The 24,230-nt window shown below is 42.6% G+C and overlaps 1 protein-coding gene and 1 long non-coding RNA gene across 5 annotated transcripts in view; one reads left to right on the top strand and one right to left on the bottom strand.

The window, feature by feature from the left end:
* Positions 1 to 15,718, top strand: part of NCMAP (non-compact myelin associated protein) — a 19,195-nt gene extending 3,477 nt beyond the window's left edge. The window contains exons 1-4 of one of the 4 annotated variants that reach the window (XM_087970609.1): positions 314 to 407; positions 9,698 to 9,793; positions 11,380 to 11,464; positions 13,178 to 15,718. In XM_087970609.1, coding sequence (XP_087826735.1) covers positions 359 to 407; positions 9,698 to 9,793; positions 11,380 to 11,464; positions 13,178 to 13,325 — 378 coding nt within the window. In that variant the 5' untranslated portion in view covers positions 314 to 358 and the 3' untranslated portion in view covers positions 13,326 to 15,718. Of the gene's footprint in view, positions 1 to 313; positions 408 to 4,384; positions 4,491 to 6,631; positions 6,653 to 9,697; positions 9,794 to 11,379; positions 11,465 to 13,177 lie in introns of those variants that run through there. The other 3 variants (XM_087970611.1, XM_026675999.2, XM_087970610.1) reach the window with 3 other exon arrangements.
* A 1,224-nt stretch (positions 15,719 to 16,942) lies between these two features.
* On the bottom strand, positions 16,943 to 23,015 carry LOC148129884 (uncharacterized). The gene is made up of 3 exons (XR_015750439.1): positions 22,850 to 23,015; positions 17,884 to 17,968; positions 16,943 to 17,804 (listed from the first exon to the last, which is right to left on the bottom strand). It is a non-coding gene; the product is annotated as an uncharacterized LOC148129884 (long non-coding RNA).
* Positions 23,016 to 24,230: the final 1,215 nt, after the last annotated feature.

Genomic DNA, 24,230 nt, shown 5'->3' on the forward strand with positions numbered 1-24,230 from the left:
GTTTAGTTAGTTCTTCTTTTTAAGGTGGTGCAACTAAAAAAAAACAGCAGGCCTATTTTTTTTTGCCAGGTCTGTGCCTAAGAACTATTTAATCAATGTAAAGTGACAGTTATATTTGAAAAAGTCAACATTCAGCCACTTTTGAGTGTTTGCTAGGCTGAAGAAGATAAATATTCTATGTATACTTAGCAAGTTTCATAGGGCAGCCTTTCAAAAGCTTTGGCATTAATGACATTTTCAGCTGTTGATCTCTTCACACAAAATGACACATCTAGTTTTTTTTTCCAAAACGCATTTCCTTTCTTCATTCTAGTTGCCTTGTTTGTAGGGGAGAAGCCATACAGGTCGTCTTCAACTTATGACAAATTGGGATCGGAATTTCCATTGCCAAGCGAAGCGGTTATTAAGTGAGTTGTGCCCAATTTTGCGACCCTTTTTGCCATGCTTGTTATGCAAATCATTGCAGTTGTTAAGTAAAGCATGCAGCTGGTTATTAAGCAAATCCAACTTCTCCCACTGACCTTGTTTGCTGGAAGCTGGCTGGGAAGGTCACAGATGGTGACCATGTGACTCCGGGGTGCTACAGCCCTCATAATCACCTGAATCTATATTTGACCATGAGGATGCTGTGACAATCATAAGTGCAAGAATTGCTTGTAAGTCACTTTTTATAGTGCCATGGTAACCTCAAATGGTTGCTAATGAAAAAGTTGAGGACTACCTATATTATTGTTAAGGCACAGAATGTTGGAGCCCTTTGCTGTTATTCATTCTCCTGTTTTTTTTAAAATTTATCTTATCCTTTTCTCTGAGTTCTTGTTTCTTTGCTTCTCTTCCTCCTATGATGTCTTCAAAAGACGTTAGTCCTCCTTCTTGTGAGGTCTCCTTCTCAATTCTCCTGAAGACTCGTCCTTCCATTCAATGGTTGAATGGAAAACTTATTTTTATTCCTGAAGTGACACTTGAATAACATTGCAAATAGTGGATGTTCCAGACCAGCTCAAGGTGGTTTCTGTCTGAGCTGAAGCCACAAGGAGCATCTTCTGCTCCTCCTTCTAGCCTTGGGAACCCACCAGATCAGCCGTTGAATCTTCCCTGATGGGACAGAAAGAGTATCTTTAGATGCTACACCAGAGACAGAAGGTGAGAAGTACAGCTGGATCTTCAACCTTGAGTACTGCCTGGATCAGTTGGCTCTTTCTGTTGGTCAGCAACTCTGGTGTAGGTCCCTGAAGAATCTGCATCTCTCTGGAAGGAGTCTTGGACAACTCGCTGAAGCCAACTCGCCACTGTAGAAAGTCAACGCCCACCCACTTTCCTAGAGAATGAAATATTTGGGGAATATTAAAATGGCAGGATATAATATTTCCCCTAAAGGAGAAATGGAAAAAAAATCTTAAGGGAGGCAGAAATCAGCACCAGTCTCCCTGTCCCAAAGAAAAACTGAGGAGGTGAGCTTTTAGAAATGCAGATTTGGTGATCCATTCAGAAAGACTGGGTCAGAGAAAACTCCAGATAAACAATTAGGCAAGACAAGATTAGCTCAGGCTATTGCCTCAGATTTGCATTTCCCCTTTTGCCTATAGAGCCAGGCATGACCCCCCTACATGACACCATAGGAACCCAGAAGATATAACTCACTCTCAACTCCATTTTGTCAGCTGTCCCAAAATTGCACATTGTGTGTGTGGTGGTTCTGTTCATCAATAAACTTTCTTTCCGATCAACCTTCATTTTATTTCCAGCTTGGAATTGGACCTCAATTTTTCTTCCAACACTACAGCAAACTTGCCACAGCCAGCTTGCCGCAGCCAACTTGCTGTGGCCAATTCACTGTGAATCAACTGCAGGATAATTCACCGTGGGACAAGAGTTACACCAATGTCAAAGAAGTGGTGGAATAGAATCATTAAAGAAAGGATGCAAAAGGAGGAACCAGATGAAATGTGAATGACAAAAATCACAATATTATTTTAAATAATGAAATGGAATTGTTGAATTATCCCGTGGTGAGTTAGCCATGACAAGTTGGCCGTGGCAAGTTGACAGTGGCCAGTTAGCCACAGTGGGTTGGCCCTAGCGAGTTGTCCTATTCCGCTCTGGAAGTGTGTCTTTTATTTCCATGTGTAGATGTTCTCATCCCAGTTTCATAGCTGCAGCATTTTTTTTACAACATTGGGGAGGGGGGACTGAGAAACTCCTGCTGCACTGCGATATATTAACATTGGCTACCATCACCTCCTTTGGACGGGAAAGAAACAGAGCCGTGTGAACAGGTCAAGAACTGCCATTTATTTGTTTGTTTGTTTTGTCACATTAGTTGGTGCTTGTTTCTTGGAATTCAGGAAACCCTGCAGAGGAATTAATTCAGGAAATTCACTTTGCTCTGCAGGAATTGCTGAGTTTTTCATTTTTCTTTTAAGAAAATATCCTTTGCCGAGGGCTTCTCTTCTTCATTATTGGGGGCTGGTAGGAAGTCCATTGTGCGAAATTCTGCTGTTTCAAAACGGCAAAAGGGATTTGTGGACAGAGAAAGAAACAGCCCCTAATATGGCCCCTTTTCCAACCTGGGTGCTTAGGTTTATAGGGGCCGTGATTTTTTATTGCACATTGACATTGAAATATATAGTTGCAGACTGTTTGGGGTCCTTTTCTGAGTTAAAAGATAGGAGGAATTGGATTCTGCCTTTTTGCCAGCTACTTAAAATAAAAAATGATTCCTTCCCAGCAAAATCCTCCAGAGTTTTCTTTAGCAAGATTTATTGCAGTAGGATAGCAATGGGGTTACAAGAATCCCAGCCACTGAATTGTTCTGGTGGTTTAAAACTGAGTATTTAAAATGTACATGTACTGGTTGAATCTTTTTGATTTTCTAAGTGCCATCCTATGAGAAAACAGGAAGGCCTCTTCATGGATAATGGGGGAGCATGCAACCCCCCCCCCCCCAAAGCCATAGGTTTTGCAAGCATGTGACCTACATGTAAAAATGGGCCAATCAGAGAATTGCAGGGTCTTGTCATTTAAAATTTCAGCTTCCCCCCACGTTCTCTTTACGGTATATCACTTAAGCTGAATTGCCAAACTTAGAATCTTCTTTTGAGCTCTCCAAGCACAGGGATTTCTGTTTGCTCTCTTCCTGCTTTATGCATGTTTGCAAATGCTCATTTTAATGTCATGCAGGTCTGTATAATTGTCATAAGCAGCAGTATTTCTATGTAGGCTTTTCCCTGTTGTTCTTTCAAACAAATGCCCTGGCTTGCAAAATTTGGGAAACTGTGACTTGAGACATGTTTGGGCTCGTGCTTTGGTTTGAAATTGCAGCATTCAAAATTTCACCACAAACGAATTTCTCTCTTGCCCAATCCTATTCTTCTCTGTGTAACTGCACTGATACATGTGCATAGAGATGGAACACTTAGTATTCTCCTTATATGAAAAGGCTCTACCTGAAAAGATCCAACCTTACACCATGTCTTTTCACTGCTGGCCCACCACATCACACCAGCCTTGGAGAGGAGTGCAACCGTGGAAGGTGCAGCATCCAGGCAGGGTCTCTAAGGCAGCGTTTCTCAACTTCACATCAACTTTAAGGCATGTGGACTTCAATTCCCAGAATTCCCGAGCCATGATGTTCAAACCAGTTTTATTTGCAAAGTTGTGACCGTTGCAACACCCATGGGGTCACACGTTTGTGATTTCCAACACTCCCTGCCAGCTTCCCACAAGCAAAGTCAGCAAGAAGTCAGCAGGAATTTCGTAGTCACTCCCATTTCTGCTGCTTTTTTGCATGCCCGTGTTTATTTTCGAAGCAAAATGATACGTAGCAGTATCATTCAGGAAAATCTAACGTTCATTCTGGTGACATCAGACTGTACTACCTTCCTCTCAAAGGATGACCCAACGACTCACAGATTTTCTAGACATCGTGAAAGTTGCTAGCCATCCCAGCTTTGAAGAAGCAAATTGCTTTGTGTTTCTTCTTCTTCTCCTCCTCCCTCTTCCTCTCGATTCAAAATATTTTACTACCAGTTCTGAGGGCGTGGCTTGGTGGGCGTGGCTTGGTGGGTATGGCAGGGGAAGGGTACTTCAAAATCCCCCTCCCCTCCCCACCCACTAACCTGCTTCTGTTCTCCTGTGCAGGGCAACCAAAGAAGACCCAGCCGATCAGCTGGGACTCAATGGGAGGCGGAGAAGAGATGGGGTTGGCGGGGCCAGTCAGAGGTGGGATTTGCCGGTTCTCCGAACTACTCAAAATTTCCGCTCCCGGTTCTCCAGAACTGGTCGGAACCTGCTGAATGCCACCTCTGCTCCTCCCCCTTCCCCCCTTCCCCTCCCCCGCTCCTCTTCCTGCTCTTAGGTAAGGAAGAGACTATTTGGATTCTGTTTGTGAACTAGGAGCTATTCAGTGGTGCCACTTGGCTAGAACTTGAATCAAGAGATGCTCGAAAATAGCAACTGCTCCTCCAAGTGCATTCTTGTGGGGTTTTAAGGTGAGGTCCTTCTTGTTACCATCTAAGCCTTAAAATTTCCTTCCAGCTTGGAACTCAATTTTCTCTGCCCTTTTTTCTGGAGTGTGAACCCCCAACTCCTACAAGCTGCCCTTGGCTGGAGGCAAAATGGGTGCCCTTTTGATTCGAAGACCCATTCCAGAGATGCTCCCAGCACATCACAATATTCCTTTCACTAGAAACTTGGCACTCTCATTTAAAAAGAAAAAGCCGAGATCTTGAATCAATATGCTTTCTACCTGTGGAAAGCAACCGTATTTAGGATTATAAATAACTTAGAAATGGCCTATCTGGTTTTGTATATATACACCCTGACTGTTTCCCATGTAGCTGCTTGTGGGTAGTGTGTATATTTGCGCTGGGTTGTGAGCTTTTAGATCTCAACTCATTCTGTTCCATGTGGAATTTGACCTTCCTGGTTGGATGTGAGTCATCTGCCATAAAAGTCAGGGAGGAAGGAGAGGAGCTTGGGTGGTGTAGTGGTGTACAGTAAGGATTGGACTGTCTCTGGAGAGGCCCAGCTTTGAATCCCCCAGTCTTCAAAACTCCCTTAGAGACTTCATAAGGGGTTAGTTCTGCTCTTCGGGCTGCTGTTGTGGGAGGAGGAGGAGGAATATTCTGTGTGCCACCTGGAACTCCCAAAATGAAAGGCAGGGTGGACGTATAGCTAGGGTGGGATATACAGGGGGTCCTCGACTTATGACTACAATTGAGCCCCAAATTTCTGTAAGTGAAACATTTGTTGAGTGAGCTTTGCCCCATTTTACAATCTTTCTTGCTACAGTTGTTAAGTGAATCATTGCAGTTGATAAGTTAGTAACATAGTTGTTAAGTGAATCTGTCTTCCCCAGTGGTGGGGTTAAAAAAATATTTACTAACGTTTCTTGGTGGGCATAGCAGGCGAAGGATATACTGCAAAATCCCATTCCCTCCCCATCCCCCTAACCTGCTTTCCAGCTCCGTTCTCCTGTGCAGGGCAACCAAAGAAGACCCTGCCCATCAGCTGGGTCAGAGAATAGATGGGGGCGGGGCCAGTCAGAGGTGGGATTTGCCGGTTCTCCGAACTACTCAAAATTTCTGCTACCGGTTCTCCAGAACTGGTCAGAACCTGCTGAATACCACCTCTGCACCCCACTAACCCGCTTTCCAGCTGTTTTCCTGTGCAGGGCAACCAAAGGAGAACCAGCCGATCAGCTGGGACTCGGGAGGCAGAGAATAGATGGGGGTGGGGCCAATCAGAGGTGGGATTTGCTGGTTCTCCAAACTACTCAAAATTTCTGCTAGCGGTTCTCCAGAACTGTTCAGAACCCGCTGAATGCCACCTCTGGTCTTCCCCATTGATCGTCCTTGTCCAAAGGTCGCAAAAGGTGGATCACATGAACTGGAGACACAGTAATGGTCATAAATCTGTTGAAAGCAAGGATCCAGTCAGCAACTACCCAGAGGAACGGCTTCTCTGTTCTCCTTTAGATTGGCTGACTCAACAGTCAACAAATTGAATGAGAGCTTTGTTTGCCCTCCCTCTCCAGTGGAAAATAAAGGTGCAAGACTGAAAAGCAGGTGTGCCTAGAGAGAAAAGAAAGAGCTTTTATATGTTCAGGGGCAGGAAGACTGAACTGCAGCTGGTGGGTGCTACGGGTTCCATCTCTCTCTCTCTCTCCCTCCCTCCCTCCCTCCCTCCCTCCCCCTCTTTCTCCCCCTTCCTCCCTCTCCCACCCCCTCCCTCCTTCCCTCTCTCTCCCCCTCTCCCTCCCTGTCCCTCCCTACCCCTCTCTCCCTCTCTCCATCCCTCCCCCTCCCTCCTACCCCTCTCTCCCTCCCTTCCCTCTTTCTCCCTCCCTCCTTCCCTCCCTCCCTCCGTCCACCCCTCCCTACCCCTTCCTCCCTCTCTCCCTCCCCCTCCCTCCTTCCCTCTCTCTCCCTCCCTCTGTCTCCCCATCCCTCCCTACCCCTCTCTCCCTCTCTCCATCCCTCCCCCTCCCTCCTACCCCTCTCTCCCTCCCCTCTCTCCCTCCCTCCTTCCTTCCCTCCCTCCCTCCCTGTTGCAGTTCGAAGAGCAGAATATTGAGGAGACGGTTTTATGGACCACCGGTGACAAAATAAGAGCGAGCAAAATCTCTCCCTCCTGAAAGGAACAGTCCGAGGTGAACATCTTCCAAAAATGGAAATGTCTTCTGACTTGTGTGTCATTTGGCCCTTCACTTTATTTATTTAAGATAATATTGACTCAGCCTTGCTGCCACCTTCCCCAAAAGAGGAACAACCCCCCACCCGCTTCACTCCATTTTGACCCTTCAAAGCCTCGTGAAACAGCAGTGAAATGTTCCACGGTAGCCTTTAGGGGACATGGATTTGATGCCTAGGATGGAGAAAGGATCCTGCATTAGAAATTGGTAGTCAGCTGGGAGGGAGGGAGGGAGGGAGGGAGGGGAGGCCAGTTGAGCTGCAAAGGAGAACTTTGGAACAAGATTCTTTCAAAAAAAGGAGACAACTGGAGAAAGAGGATCCCTGACCACACTAGATGATTGGGTTACAAAAGTAGGTCATCGTTGGGTCCACAAAGGCACAATTCACTTGGAGGAGAATGACAGCCGTTATAGATTCAGATCCAGAGTTATTTTCATGTTCGCTGCTGCCCCTTTTTGGCTGGAAACTCTGAGACGGCGGGTACACAGTGCAAACAACTTCGCAATTCAAAGCATTGAAAGCTTGGGGCAAAACTCTCAAGAGACACCAATGGGGCAGAGAGCAGTGGGGGGTAGGGGAGGCATGTTGCCAGCAATGAGCTTAAGTTCCCTCTTAGTTTTTACTTGTGCTTCTGAAATTTCATTTAGAAAAGTTGCATTATAGAGTGGAGTTATATAAGTTTCAGTATTACCATAGTAGGTGCTGGGCTCCATTCACCAGCCTTTACAGCCAGCTGTGATTTTTCTAACCATTTCTTCTGGCCTGGGGGGGTGAGGGTGGCTAGATGACCACTGTTTTTATTTCCAAGGTTTAAAAAAGACCCATCCTGTCTATTCAAGGTAGAAAATTTGAAAACATTTACTAATCGTGGTGAAGTTCCTACAACCACACATAGAGGCTGGAAATAGACAATAAAGTTGTTTTTAGACAACTAACATGTTTGAAAAAACATATGCTGTTTATTATCTATATATCATGTATACTTATCCCATTTTTGCCTCTAGTAAACCTTGGCAAAAGGTTTTGTATGGGTAGAACCACAAGTGGGACCTACATTTTTGTTGCTAAATGATGGCATGGTTAAGCAAGGGATCATATGACCAGACCCAATTTTGCCATCATTTTTACTGTGGTCTTTAAGTGAGTCACACAGTCATTATGTGAAGCATGTAGCTGTTAAGTGATTCACAGAGTTTTTAAGCAAATCTGACTTTCCCCATTGACTTTCCGACTCTGTCAGAAATGGTGTAGGGTCTCCTGCTTGGGCAGGGGGTTCCTGGCTGGGGTTTTCTGGGAGTTGAAGTCCACAAATCTTAAAGTTGCCAAGGTTGGAGACCTCTGGACTAGATGACCTACAAGATCCCTTTATCCCTTTATTAAAGTCTGTATCTGACTTTGCTTATTGGAAGTCCACCGGACATTACAGCCTTGATAAATGTGAGCAGGTTGCCAAGCATCCAAATTACAACCCCATGACTGTGGGAGTGATGCAATGGTCATAACTTCAGGCTGAAGGTCACCTTTTTCAGCATTGCCCCAACTCTGAACCATTTTTAAATGAGTGGTCATAAGTGGAGACTAGCTACCATTTTACTTATGACCTGGATTCTGATGGATGCCCTCATCCCAGGGATCACATTATGGGTACTCAGCAACCAGCCTACATTACAGTCACCTGCAGCATCCCACATTCACACAACTGCGATTGCCAGAAACCAGTGTTTATTTCCAGCTTTTGGCAAAAAGCGCCCCTTGCAGACAATGGGTTTCCTTAATGACTGCTGAATTAACTTAACGACCACTGTACAAAAGAAGTAAAGTGTAGGACCACCTGAAGTTGCGTGATGACAATTGGCATGACTTATGATTACAATTCTGGACCCAACTATGGCCATGCTTCAAGGGCTACCTATTTGTGGGCTTGTTGCTTGCATGTTTATATCTAATTAGGTGGCGGCACTTAGCTGAGCATGGAAGAGGAAGCACAGTCATGTAGCCATTATAAACATTTCAAAGTGAATGAGTTCTTAAAGTGAAGATCAAGATAAGAACGGATATGGTGCTTTATTCCCTTTTGCATACAGTCACTTTAGATCAGGGTTTTTTCAAACTTGGCAACTTTAAGATGTACGAACTTCAACTTCCAGAATTCCCTAGCTAGCATTCTTTTACATCATTTTTTTTTTAGAAAATGGATTGAATCTCACCCTGAGATCCTTAGGAGACGGACTATGAACAAAATAGTTTTAATAGCTTGTTTATAGCCATCCCTATATGTAGTGCAATTGTTCTGACCCAAACCTGGTTCCCAGAGAGCAAACACAAGACAAAGGCAGCAGCATAACCTTTTAATGTTTCATCTATGAATCCTGTTTCCTCACATATAAAAGGCTGCTTCCAACTGATTAGCTCCGACAAGAAAGAGCCTTGCCAAGTTTTTGCAAGGCTGCCAAAAAACAACAGATAAGAAATATTTCACAACACAAGACTCTTCAAATACCAACTAAGATACTGCAATGTCCACGAGGCTCGAGTTTCAAAACGTCTTTGCTTCCTGCAAAGAACGTCTGATTCAACAGCTGGCTTTTATCTTCTTGAAGGAGGGACCATTACCTTGCAGCCTTACTCCCAAGTTGCCCGTGCTGCTGCAGCTGCTCTTTCCCTACGAGCAATCCTGTACACAAGCGCACTTGGCACAGGCTCCTCGGGAACCTCCTCACCGCTGCTGCCAGCCCCCACAATCTCTGAAGGCAGCAGTCCACTTCTAATGGTCCTGGCCCCTCATCTGAGTCCTCGCTCTCCTCAGCCATCCGCACCTGTTGCCAGCTAACCACAACAGTGATCACCTGGACAAAACCAATGTGTTTTGTGGAACCAGAAAGTCTGTTTGCTGTATCAGTTGCAACAGATGCTGCTTGCCTGATGTTGATGCCTCTCTTACGATTCTCCTACTAAATTGCCTTTGCATCATACTAATGTTTTTTTCCCCATGTTCTGCATAGTTGGAATCAAGATGACTACAGCTGCCCCAACGTCTGAATATTCCCTGCCTTGGAAGAACGTGACCACAAAATCTCGACAGCAAATCCTTTATCAGAGTAAGAAAAGAAAGGGGTGGCACTGGGAGATTTTATGGGCTTTTCCAGTGGTGGGATTCAACTTTTTTTTACTACCAGTTCTGTGGGCATGGCTTGGTGGGCATGGCAGGGGAACGATACTGTAAAATCTCCAGTCAGAGGTGGGATTTGCCTGTTTTCCAAACTACTCAAAATTTCCGCTACTGGTTCTCCAGAATTGGTCAGAACCTGCTGAATGCCACCTCTGGGCTTTTCACCACTAGAGTGTGAAGAAACACCTTCAGGGTTTGAATGAAACAACTCTGGATTTTCTCTGACAAGGTCCCAGTTGCTGCAGAGGTGACGGGATCTGAAGAGCTGGATTAGTAATTCTTTCAACTGGGAACTGAATTGGAAATACATATGTGGGGTCCTTGATGCTCTCTGAGCTTGGTTGTTTTCTGGCAGACGTTTCATTATCCAATTAAGTAATATCATCAGTGCTGGAAGGGGTTTGCTCTCTGTTTATATACAAGTGGCTTTGTTGTAATGACAAGGCAGTCGAGTTGTTTGATCATGAACAACTGAATCATGATGATCTTTATTGGAGTCTAGTCTTGCATTTATACACATTTTTAGTTATCCTCCATCACTGGTTAACTTTGGTTACTGCTTAACTTTCATTACTGTTTAGCACAGTAATCCATACAATTAATTATCTCTAGTTAAAGTCTAACATGTTTACTTCCTCTCTCTAATCCTCCTTTAGATTAGTGACTTAGTTTACCTGAGTTGTATTTGCTTGGAAACATTCTTTATCTGAGGTTTGCCATCCGAGATTGGAACATTCCTGCAATTACAACTCTACATGGCTTGCCCTGTCAGTGTTGATGGGAGTATTGGAAGGAGTTATATTTTTAATCCTAAAGGAGTTAAAGGTTTCATTTCAGTAAACTATAGCCACATAAGTTTTCGTTTATGGTGGCATATGAAGATGGAATGAAGAGATACATGAGGAATAAAATTTAACTCTTTTTGTTTGCTGTCACTTTATGGTACATTTTCTCAATCCATAACAAAACCCTCAAAGTACAGTTAACATAATGCACAATATCTGAATTGTCCTGTTAAGACCATGCATTAAGAAATATATCCAAACTGGTAAGTTGCTGATTTACCAGGAGAAAGCCACTTTGATGTAGTGGTTAAGGTACACACCAAGCCATGCCCACAGAACCGGTAGTGAAACATTTTGAATCCCACCACAAAGGCACAAATAAAATTACTAAAAAGTTGTAAAAGGAGTTCTTCCATGGGAGACACAAGGACATTTTCGCCCAGCCCCTCCTATCAAAAAAACCTACAGGACCATCTCTGCCTTAATTACACTAACTAAAAGAACAGTCATAAATTGAGGACTACTTGGCTTTTAAGGGTGAATTAAACCTATAGTAAACAATTACCTATAGTAATTTTTAAGAAAACAGATAAAAAAAAGATAAAATTTTGGGGTATTTTTGTACAGATCCTAAAACATGGGAATTCTATTGTATTATAAGCTAGCAATTGAAGTATATTTAAAAGCCTGTACATAAAAGTTGATGTTTTTCTTTCTTTCTCCTCATTAGGCTCTGGAGCAATAGTAGCAGCTATTGTCGTGGGCGTCATAGTAATATTTACAACAGTTCTGCTCATCCTTAAAACATATAACAGGTTAGCCATTTGATTTTTCTCTCTCTCCAGTTCCTTTCATTCTTCAGGAGAACCATCTACTGCAGGGCTGTTAAACTCACAGCTGGATGTGTGACGCACTGTCCATGCCCACACCCGGTTTTGCAAAGGGGAAAAAGTCATGCTATGTCACGTGACAACGCCATGACGGTGTGAGTTTGACATCCCTGGTCTGCTGTCTGGATGCAATCACTCTGTTCATCGGTTTCTGAGAGGTGAGGGGAGCAGTGACATCACATACGTAATGACATCATTGCACAAATGACATCATGAGGTGGATGTGCTTATTTTGATAGCACTGTGTCTGAGGAAAGCTATTACTCTGGTTGTGTGTTCTGTGGGCGTTTTTTACCTCATAAATCCTGCTGTCACCACATTTTTACATTCAGGCTCTCTGCCATTTTCCTTTTGTGAGACGTTGCAAGCTCAGGTGCCGTTTTTGTTTGTCAAAAAGACAAATAGAGGTCACCCTCAACCTACAACCACAACTGAGCCCAAAATTTCTGTTGTTCAGTTAGACACTTATGAAGTGAATTTTGCCTCATTTTACGACTTTTCTTGCCACAGTTGTTAAGTGAATCACTACAATGGTTAAGTTAGTAACACGGGTGTTAAGTGAATCTGGCTTCCCCATTGACTTTGCTTGTTAGAAGGTCTCAAAAGGGATCCGGGGACACTGCAACCGTCATAAATATGAGTCAGTCCAGTCACTATATGAACTGTTGTAAGTCGAGGAGGACTACCGGTGGAGAAAGAAGCCGGCAAGGGTTGCTTCTGACTAAAGCAGCCTAAAATCCCTGTAAATAAATCTAATTGATTGATTAAAAATATTATGAGCACTTCGAGCAACAATTAATCTCTTTTGTTAATTGTTGTATATATTCTGTTTTTAATATTGTATGCCATCCCAAATTCTTTTGAGCTGGGCAACCTTACAAATCTGATAAATTAAAGCAGTCACTTCAGGACCTCCTGAACATTCTTGTGGTACAGTGTACAGTCCTCAATTTGCAATCATTCATTTAATGACTGTTCAAACTTACAACGGTACTATAAAAAGTGACTTATGACTGGTCCTCACAGCATCCCCACAGTCACGTGATCAAAATTCAGGCGCTTGGCAACTGACGTGTATTTGCAATGGTTGCAGCACCCTGGGGTGACGTGATCACATCTGCAACCTTCCCAGTTGGCTTCCAACAAGCAAAGTCAATGGAAGAAATCAAATTTCTTAACAACCATATGATCCACTTAAGTACAGTGGTTTGCTTAATAACCGTGGCAGAAAAAAAGGTTGTAAAATCCAGTGTGACGTACTTAACAACCATTTTGCTTAGCAACAGAAATTCTGATCCCAATTATGGTTGTAAGTTGAGAAGTACCTGTATATTTTTAGAGCTGTGGAGGATTTGGGGAAGAATGCATGTAAGAGAAAGGAAATGTCCTCCAATACCCCTCCCCTACCTTTTCTCATTTAATTTGATTTTAAACATTGTAAAATTTATTCTAAAAAGAAAATAATTTCAGGAAGATTCTCCTGAATGGACGATTTCTTGGAAGAATGCCCTGTGCATCAGGGCTGTGATTTGCAAAAGCTTATCTACAACAGGGGTGCTTAGCTGTCGGGCCACAGCTTTTTGTGTTTGCTGCTGCACAGCCAGCACACTAACACAAAGTCTGCTTGGTTCTTTGTAGGCACATGAGAATCAAACGAGAGCTGGAGCCAAAGAATGCAAAGACCAACATCCCCCCTGTTTTAGGACAGGACAGTAGCACCTCTGCCAGGAACAGTGCAGTGACATTTGTCCCTGTAGACCTTTACACCCCAAAAAGAAGACTTTGAAGAAGACAAGCAAATGGAGGAATAATCAGCAAGAAGTGAACTCTGTGGATGCTTGAGGAATGGAATGGCTCCCATCCCATGGTCCACGTTTCAGTGGTCTGCTGGTCACCATTTTTCCTCGTAGAAGGCAAAAAATGACATCTAAAGGCAACCAGTTGTGGAAATAATATATATAAACTTGCTTGTTGGAAGGGACGGTGAGAACCACCAACCACCATCATTCTTGGAACCAATCGTGCCCTTCATATTTTCTTGCTCTGTTAATTTAGGTTCAGCTCCCATTGTCCTGTAAAGTGAAAGTCACTTCTGCTGTATGGAGGTTCTGAAGACGTCAGAGGGCTTAGTCTTCATCTTGGTTTGTAGCGGATAATATAGAATCAATATTCTTTCATTTTTGGGCTCTTAAAAAGAAGTAGCAGACATTACCACCGGTTGCCAACCCTCTTCCACCATGGTCAACTTTCAAAATTAGGAGTACCTTGTTTGTTGGCAGACTTAGTGCCTTTCTGTAGAATTTCTCAACCTTGGCTCCTTTAAAATGTGCTGGCTGGGGATTTCTGGGAGTTGAAGTCCACACATCTTAAATTTGCTCAAGTTGACAAACACTGTTTACCCAGACAAGCAAAAAACTTGATTTCAACAGTCATGTTTTATTAGGCTGGTTTTAGCCAACCTCAAATTTTCTTGAGAATGAGTGTGTATTCTCCCAGTCCAATCTTCACCAAACTGACAAGTGAGTTGATAACATTCAGTGGATCAAAGCTAGAATTTTAGGCTGCCTTGTCAGGATAGAAGATAGATAGAGACCTCTAAGAGAAGATGCTAGATCTCTCTATATACAGAGTTATGAGGGGGTTTTGCTCTCCTTTTCCTGTGGAACATGTCTTTAATGCCTTCCCTAAATGCTACAGGGAGGGTGGGGAAATCAACAGATCGATTGTGCTGAGTGTATAAAGTGATCCTGCCTAGGTACACATCCTGGTGGAAGTGAATTGTCCTAGCTTAGAGTCTCAAGCACAAAAAAACATGAAGTGAATCTGAAGTGGGAATTCGTGAAAAGGTTGTGATCCTTTTGTAAGGCCCCAATAGATACAATCCTGTAGTCAATTTAGTAGGCTAAATTGTTCCCGTTTACTTAACTGAAACTTTGCAGCACAGAAATAGTTTGGGGAGATCAGCCTGTCTTCAGAATCTTGTCGCTGAAGCATCTGTATTTATTACCTCTCCTTTTTCCTTTGAAATAAACTGAACGGGGAAAGGATACTTTTAAATAGCAAGAAAGTAAAATGTGGGATATGACTAGCTGTGTGTGGGGCGGGTGATTCATTTTTCTATAGCGATGGTGGATTTTTAAAAAAAATTCCCATGCCAGGAATAATAAAAAAAAATTCACAGTCAGCTCTTGGAGTTTGCCGGGATCGTTAAAACTTCTCAACACAGAATGAAAAGGTTTCTGAATTCCTGACAGCCAACTCACTGGAACAGGAGGGGTACATTGAAGCATTAATGAGCTTTCAGGCTGAATAGCCCTGATCTAGCCCAGAAGGCACTAGCACATTTTGGCTTTTGAGGGTGGTGGCCTCGGAGGGCTGATTAATCTGATTCAGTGGGGCCCTTTCTGTGTTGCCAAGTGCCAGGTACAAATGAGAGCCAAGGAACAGGAGGATACACCAAGCCACCTTACTCCTCACTATCCTTTGGAGCTCAGATTTTGTTTCAAGAGTACCAATTTTCTTTTTAGCCACTCCTCCTCTGATCTGAAGCCCAAGAGGTATAAGAATCCACTTGCTCTTGGGATCCAACTGGTCCCTATTCCAGCTGGTTGTAATAAGAACATGGTATCTGGGTTTGTCCTTTTCCCTCTGCCTTCCCCATTGCATTTGTCTTATGGAGTTTTAAACTGTAAGACAGCAGGGAGAGGATGCCTTGTTCTTAACGTTGTGTACCACACGAAGTGCATGTTAGGTGCTTTATAAATGAAAAATAAGAATTAAAAGGTATTTGATCCTGAATCTCCAAGGAGATGTTTAGGAACTCCTCTTGCGACATGCTTATTTGAGTTCTTGAACTTCAGAATTTCAGGGACAGGATCAGTAACTTTATCCACGTAGGAGAAGTGTTTGGTCTCCATAAAACCTCACATTCTGTATGTACAATTAACAATGGAATAATTTTTCAGAGGTGATTCCAGTCTGCTTATTCTACTCCAAGGACAACTTTTAGAAAATTGGTGAAAATTGCCAAAGCAACATTGACAAAAATTCAAGTTAAGTATCCAGCATTTGATTATAGTACAGTTCCTAACCAGACCTGAATATTAGTAGCTCTCTATGAGAAAATGTTAATTTTTTTTCAAAATACAGTAATAAAATATCAATATTTTATTATATCAATGTAATATGTTAATAAGTAGTATTTTTATATAAGTAGTTATATAAAAATTATTTATGACCATAATGGAGCCGGCCTATTAAGGTTATAAGTCATGACAGTTGTAAAGCAAATTGTCACATGACTGACCTGATTTTATGACACTTTTCTGGCAGTGTTCATTAAACGAACTAGTTGTTCATTATGGGCCAGTTTTCCTGAAAACTGGAAGTAAAATTATTTAATTATTTGTTACATTTATTTGCTGCCCTGGGGCTACACTGGATGGCTTACAAGAGTAAAAGAGAAAAAAAAAGAGAGAAAATGTAAACATAACAATAATGAAGCAATGAAGCAGTGAAAATAATAAAATTTTGTAATACTGTAATATGAATTAAAAGATGGATGGAGGTGGGCAGGAAGTTCAGGGGGAAGATGATTATTCCAGTAGCCACCTCCGTCCTGGGTTTGGGCAAAAATGTACAGTCGCTGTTTACATGGTTGTGTAAATGTGAGCCAGTTGCTAGGTGCCCAAAATGCAGTTACACGATGGTGAGTGATGGGGTGGCCATCAACATTTCAGAATTGAAATACCGGATGGCTCCGGGAAGCCACGTGTTTTTCAAGAAACACAAAAAATTTTGTACCTAAAAAAAGCCACACAAATGCACACGAAAGCATTGCCCCACCTCATAACTCAATCACAGCCCGATTTATGCATGCATCACATCCTTGTTCAAATTCAATGGAATCCATTACCTGATAAGCAGGTTTACGATGACAGTCTGAATTGAAGAGAGGATTTAATTGCCAACTTAATTCCCCCTTAGGAATCCCACCACCCCTGGGGGTTTTTTAACTGCTCTGATGAAGTTGCCTGATTCTCCAGAGACCTTCAACTGACATCTAATAGGGGGGGGGGATGTTATGTGCTCTGCTCTTCTCACTTCTTTGAAGCAGCCTTTGATGGAAAAAAAAAGACCTGTGATGAAGAAGAAGAAATGAGCAGGGCTGGGGATGACGACATGACAGCAGTGTTCAAGTACTTGAGGGGCTGCCACCAAGAAGAAGAGGGAGTCCAGCTATTCTCCAAAGTTCCAGAAGGCAGGACAAGAAACGATGGATGGAAACTAATCATGGAGAGAAGCAATCTGGAATTAAGGAGAAACTTCCTAACAGGGACAGTGGAACAGCTTGCCACCAGAAGTTGCAGGTGCTTCATCACTGGAGGGTTGTTGTTTTTTTTGGTAAATTTTATTTGAGTTTTCACAAAGAAAAAAAAATACAAATAAAACATCTTTTTTGAAAGTAGCGTAATCCGGGGTTACATTTCTTCGTACAGACACAAATTCAACTTCGTGCTCATTTTTATGTTCTATTCCATATCTTATTACTGTTTTACATTTTCTGCATAGCTTCTCCCCTCTTTTAATTTTCTCAATTTTATTTTAATGATCTCATCTCAATTCAAATCATTATATTTATATTTTTTGTCTGTCCTGTTTCAATTATCTATTATCTTTTCTCATTAAACAAAATTTCTCCTGTAGTTACTGATTGGAGTATGAAGCCTTTATATCTTTTGAGTTTATCCATTTAACTCTTATTTAGGCTTCAATATATACCCTAAAGTTATAACATTCAATATAATACATAACTTCCATTCGGATTCTGCTTGGTACATTCTTAAAATACACACTATATTCTTTAAAAAAGAAAAAATTATAAATGTATGTAATTAAAACAACACATTCTATTCCAATTCAGTTCTATCATTAATATTAATATATTTAATATGTTTTCAGGCTGTTTTTGGCCCGAAAATGGTCTGAAAATGGCCCGAAAAACAGCCTGAAAACCCCCCCCAAATGGCCTGAAAACGGCCAAAAACAGCTAAAAACCAGACATGCATGCACCGGCCAGCTGGTCTTCGGTTTTCCGGCATGCGCACATGCACCTGTGTTCCGTTTTGGGCACTCGGTGCCGAAAAGGTTTGCCATCACTGTTATAGGACCTCCTGCTTGAGCAAGGGGCTGGACTGGAAGATCTCAAGGTCCCTTCTAGCTCTATTCTGATTCTGATTCTGAATACAGCACAAAATCGTATCTCCTGGAAAGGCAAAGTAGTCTGGCATAAACCAATTTGTAAGACTCAAGGCAAAATCCACTTCCATTTCCGGTTCACTCACCATATTGCAGATGGTGGAAATGTGTCCAAAACCAGCTGGTAGAGAGCTGAAAATTGATTTTCATAACTATTCACAACTACGTTCACTACTCTTAGAAAAAAAAAGCTCATTAAAAAAGCTCTTCTTTGCACACAAACTCAGAACATAGGAACTATGTTGGCAGACTACAGATGTTTGGTATTACAGGAGTGGGTGTGCAATAATCCAACTCAATTCTTTTCACAAAGTGCACAGTGGTGGCATTGTCCCTTGCCTTGTATCGTTGTTTTTCTCTAGGCTTGGGCTCACATAGGGGGAATTGTGGGACCCAAACAAATCTGAAGAAGTGGTAAAAGGCTTTGATCATAGTTCCCAGAATCCAACCAAATGTCCAAGGCAGTTTGCAAAGGCATCCAAGCACAATAAAAAAGAAACAATTGTAAATATACCTTGGGTGGCCAGAGACTTCCTGATCCCAAAGGTTTTTACCAGCGAGGTGGAAGGAATGAGAGAAGGGTAGCTCCCCTCCCCTCCCCTTTTTATTTTTTTATATTTCCCACTTATTTGTTGAGTAGAGATTCCCTAGATTTTTCCACTGGGGTATGCTGAAGAAATAGGAAGACTTCTGACTTTTGGGGATCAAATTCTTGCTTTAATATATAATGTGATTGGTTTCATTTCCTTCTTTCTAAGAACCTGCCAGGAGAATAACTCAAAAGAAACTGGTTATCCCCTTAGTTAAAAATATCTCCAAAGTTGCATTGTCAAAACAGAGAATGGAACAGGGAGAACCACTCCAGTCTTTCTGTTTTGTTTTCTCTAATAGAATCTGAAAAATCATTCTGCCAAACAAACCTAACCTTCTTGTTGAGGTTTTTTTTGTAGAGGATCTTGGTTTCCAAAATGAATTAATCCAGCAAAAAGCGTTTTGCAGTTTTGCCATGTTTGTGTTTGGCATAACAAGGATTTTGCATGTCTTCTGCACAGATCTTTGTTGGGTTCAATCATCATTTCAATTGGGAAGCTGTAGATATTTTAATCTAAAATTAACTCTATTTATGAAGTATCCAGAAGCAACAAAGATCCTAAATCTTTTAACCAACATCCTGATGAGCAAAAACCACCACTGATTACCACCATAACCTCCAGACAGTATCCCCAATGCACATATTCTGTCCAAACCTACACAATGCTAGTAGAACAAGCTCCATTCATCTACCCACACACCCATCCATCCCAATCTAGCCAGCCAACAAACCATGTAAGAGTACTGAGATTTTATCTAGTTTGGGAATGAATTGTTTGCAAAAAATGTTTGTGGGGAACACCAAGAATTCCATAAGTCAACTCTCAGTTGCATATGTAGTCCACTGTTGTAACTCCATTTGAGTTTGTATGTGTGAGAGTCTGCGCACAGGGCTGTGTGCATTCAAGGCACTAGGCAGTTTTTTCAGCTGAACACCTAAGTATTTTGCTCCCTCTAGTGTTAATTTACAAATTTAATTCTGTACAGCTACTATTTTATTGTAGACTCATTCCCACATCCTGCTGGTTACTGCACACAGGCACTTCAACTTTTTTTGATGTGTTTTTTTGATGTGATGGGTGTTTCTCCATCTCATCTTCAATTATCAGGGGCGTGCATAAGTGCACCATCGTGCCTACCGTCCCTGTCCTATTGTCCCCATTTATTTGTACCTATTTCCTGTATTCTTACTCATGTTTATACTTATACCTGTTATCTTGTAAGCAATTGACAAATAAAATAAAATAAAAAATAAAATAAAATCAGGACAAGAAGCAATGGATGGAAATTAAATCAAAACAGAACCAACCTAGAACTAAGGAGAAATTTCCTGACAGTGAGAACAATTAACGAATGGAATGACTTGCCTCCAAAAGATGACACTGGAGGTTTTTAAGAGACTGGACAACCATTTCTCTGAAATGGTATAGGCCCATAGGGTTTCATGCTTGAGCAGGGAGTTGGACTAGAATACCTCCAAGGTCCCTTTCCAACTTTGTTATTCTGTTATTCTCTGCTGAGGTAGCCTTGAGCTACATTTAGTTGTCCCCACTTGCAAGTGATGTTTTCCTTCTCTCTTAACTCCAATGTTCTCATTCAGATAATTGAGGGTTTCTTGGAAAAGTCAGGGATAGTAAATTGGAATATCAAACTTCTAGGAGGTTGATGGATGACAACTGGGAATCCTGCTACTTGGTGTATGCAGATTATATGTACAGGTGCATGCACTGTGTGCGCACATTGGGAGATGGAAAGGGAGGAAAATCCGTAAGAAAGACACCCCCTCATCCACACTCCCACAATTTATGGAGATTCTCAATCATCCAGATCAGGGGTCACCAACCTTTTGGACCTCAGGGACCACCAAACACATAATTTTAAATCCCGTGGACTAATATGAATTTTGACGGATGGTGGCTTGCTGACATTGGTGGGAAAGTCGGTCCCATATTCCAGAGCTGCAGTAGTCACAGGACTGGCCCTTTGGTCATCCCAGAGCAGCTGCTCCTTCACCAGGGTGCACCGGCCTGCCATGGACTGAAGGAGTTTCTCTGGGATGACCAAAGGGCCAGTCCTGTGACTATTGCAGCTCTGGAATATGGGACCGACTTTCCCACCAATGTCAGCAAGCCACCCTGGGGCGGATTTCCCTCCTCTGCCATTGGTCTTAACCTCCAGTTCTAGCTCGCGTGGCTCTACTCAAGGTAAGGTTTGCTTGGCCAAAGTGGGGGGCCCAGTGGATGGGCAGGCCATGTGGGCGGCGCAGCCTTGTGTACCTGCACAGCCTGGATTAATTGCTTTGGGGGGGACATTTCTCTGTGGACCACCAACATTTTCTCGCAGACCACCAGTGGTCCACGGCCCACCAGTTGGTGACCACTGATCCAGATCATGGTTCTCCCAAAGGTGCTTTTCCAAAGGGCAACAGGATTTTCTTGGGTTTTTTCTTTGAACACATTTTGCTTCTTCAGTTGAAGAATTGAAGAAGTTTATTGGATGAGAAGCAAAATGTTTTCAGAGAAAAAAACCAGAAAAGTCCAGTTGCCTTTTGGAAAAACACCTTTGGTACACTCCCACTGCCATATACACAAATGGAAAAAGAAGGAACATAGAATATAGAGAATAATAGGGTTGGGGAAGGGACCTTGGAAGGTTGTATTGACTTTCCCCCCCCAAATGCTTCCTTTTTTTGAGTGTGGCTTTTGAGCTCTACCACATCCACTCATTAAGAGCCCTCTTGTTTACACTGTGCAGCATGCCAGATCAATGGCTGTTTTATTTTAATCTATTTGACCCATAAGTTCCACCTTCATTGTATTGAAAAGGTCTCTAATGATGCAAGAGTGAGATATTAAGCACCCAGGATAAGAACACTGATGTTTGATTATCTTGTAGGTTAGTAAATTATTTATTTATCATGAAATTTAATTGCTGCACATCCCTTGTCCGATGACTGAGTGGCTTACAGCATAAAAACATTAATATCGTCATCTTCAGCCATTTAGTTGTGTCCGACCCTCGGCCACTCTATGGATCAGTACTCTCCATGCCCCTCTGTCTCACATTGCCTCCTTCATATCTGCCGTAGTCATCTCAATGTCATCTTTTACAGTGTCCAGCAGACGGGTGTTAGGGGCTGCCCTTCTCTTTTTTTCTCCTGATCACTCCCAGCATGACTGACCCATGAGCCAGCTCTCGTGATGTGACCACAACCAAGTATGAACAGCTTCTTCTTAGTGATCTTGGCTACAAGTGATATTGTTGGCGAGATTCGGTCTAAGGACTTCTTTGTTGCTTTTGCAGTCCATGGATGCATAATAGTCGCCTCCAAAGTCAACCATCCTTCTCCTGCCTTTTTCAAAGTCAAGTTTCTCAGCCATATTAAGTAGCAATTGGAAAAATCACTGCATTGACTAATATGTAGTCAGTTGTGAGGCTGATATCTTTACTCTTCCAGGTGTTATTCATGGCAGTTCTTCCAAGCGCTATATTCCTTCTGATCTCAGGGCTGCAAGTCACTACTTTGATCGATTTTAGAATCTAGGAAGATTAACTCCTTTACTGTTTGATGGTCTCATTGTCAATCTGCCTTCTAACCTTGTGTCCTCTGCATTATCTTTGTTTTCTTGATGTTGTTAAGGTGCTAGTCTAACTTTTTTCATTTTCATCTTTGACTCTCAGGACTAACTATTCCAGATCTTCTTTGCTTTCCGTGAGGAATGTTGGAGCATATAGGAGGCTGTTGATATTCCTACCACGGATTTTAACCCCAATGGTAAATTCTTTCAAATGTGCATTTCTTGCAGCTATTTTGATGTACACGTTGAATATCACAGCCCATAAACAAAAGTGGGCAAAGGAAGGAGGGAATGGGGGAGGGGAAGTGGGACTAGTTTTTAATTAGTCAGCCACCTCTAGCGTGAAGTTTCCCCAGTGATGCCAATGCAAGGCTCAGGTTATTTCGGTCATCAGGACCACTAGATGCAGGCTGGGGAATTCTGGGGATTTCAGTCTTGAAGTTGCTAAGTTTTGAGAAACAGTGCCTTCTTAGAGCAAAGGGATAAATTCAAGAGCCAGGATTACTAATCACAATTCATAGTGTAGGAAGTTAGCACCTACCCCAGTCCTAGAAAAATGAAATATCCTAGGAAATATTAAAAAGGCAGAATATTTCCCCTAAAAAGGGTAGAAACTCAGAAGCAGAAACTCAAACACACACACCCCTTTGCTAATGGGCTAGGCCAGCCTATTTTACATAACAAAGATCTCCAGGTAGAGCTATAATAGGAATTGCCCAAAGCCCTTCCATTACATCATCACCCAACAAGGCTCAACCAAGCCTGGGACTCTACAGAGTTGCCCCTGCATAGCCCCATGGGAGTCTGACCACCAATCAGAATACAAGCTCAAATTCAAAATCCCAACAGAGGGTATAAAACCCAGACACACTCAGCATCTCACCCCTTCCTTCTTTTCCTTCATCTTGAAGCATGTGATCGTCCTTTTCACTTTGGAGCTCCAAGCCATGATGTGGTCCTGTCTACCTGTAGAAAGTTAGCACCCACCCCTCTCCTAGAAGAATTGAAATATTCTAGGAAATATCAAAAATGCAGAATATTATATTTCCCTTGATGAAGAAAAGGAGAAACATGTTTTTTAGGGACAATGAGCAGCTCCAGGGTGATGGGATTAAGACATGGCCCTCAGGAAATGACAGGATTATCCATCTCACCACAGGGCACCTGGAAAGATTACACCACCCAAATTTAGCACACATACAACCTACAAAGCTAGCTATGACCCAATCAGGATACTCTTCTTCCTGTACCCCAGGAAGTTCAAAGCTTAGAGAGGGCGTAAAACCCAGGCACTTTCAGCATCTCAGCCTCCCTTCTTTGGAGCTCCAAGCCATGTGATCCTGTCCACCATTAAACCTTCTTTCCAAACAGCCTCTATGTTTCCAGTGTCTTTTTCCCCACTTGGAACTGAACCCAGAAGAATATTATTCTTCCGACAATTGGTTTGCTTGTTTCATTCTGACAGCTGAATTGCATCTCTGCAGGATGATAAGTACAGATAGTCCTTGCCTTACGACAACTGCACCCAAAACTTGTTGTTAAGTGAGACATTTGAGTTTTGCCCCATTTTACGATAGTTCTTGCCACAGCTGTGAAACACTTGCCAATGATAAGTTAGTAAATTCTTAAATCAGGGGTGTCCAACCTTGGCAACTTTAAGACTTGTGGACTTCAACTCCCAGAATTCCTCAGCCAGCTTTGCTGGCTGAGGAATTCTGGGAGTTGAAGTCCACAAGTCTTAAAGTTGCCAAGGTTGGACACCCCTGTCTTAAATGAACCTGGCTTCCTTGCTTGTGAGAAGGGTTGCAAAAGAAGGTCACGTGACCCCGGGACACTGCAACCGTCATAAATATGAGTCAGTCGCCAAGCCTCTGAGTTTTGATCACCTGATCCTGGGAATGCTGCAAATTCTTAACTGTGAAAAATTGGACAAAAGTCATATTTTTCAGTGCCGTTGTAATTTTCAACGGTCACTAAACAAACGGTTGTAAGTCGATAACTACCTGTACTCCAAAGCCCATTCCGCAAAGACTCCTTGTTCAATAGCGCCCGGTCGTTACAGGTAGTCATAGCAACAAGCTACCTTCTGCCCAGCTTCTCACAGCAACCGCGGGCTGTGACGCCATCCCGAGCGAACGGCTCTTTGGGCTACCCCTCCCCTACTGATGCCCGATTGGCTGAGCCACCCGATCCATCCTCCCCCCGCCCTTTGCAGGATTGGTCGGGAAACGAAGCACGCGAGCCACCGTTGGCCGGATTTTTCT

The sequence above is a fragment of the Notechis scutatus genome, chromosome 8 (assembly GCF_049901735.1).
Source record: "Notechis scutatus isolate UNSWTSFEM ecotype Mainland chromosome 8, rNotScu1.2, whole genome shotgun sequence".
Classification (NCBI taxonomy): domain Eukaryota; kingdom Metazoa; phylum Chordata; class Lepidosauria; order Squamata; family Elapidae; genus Notechis; species Notechis scutatus.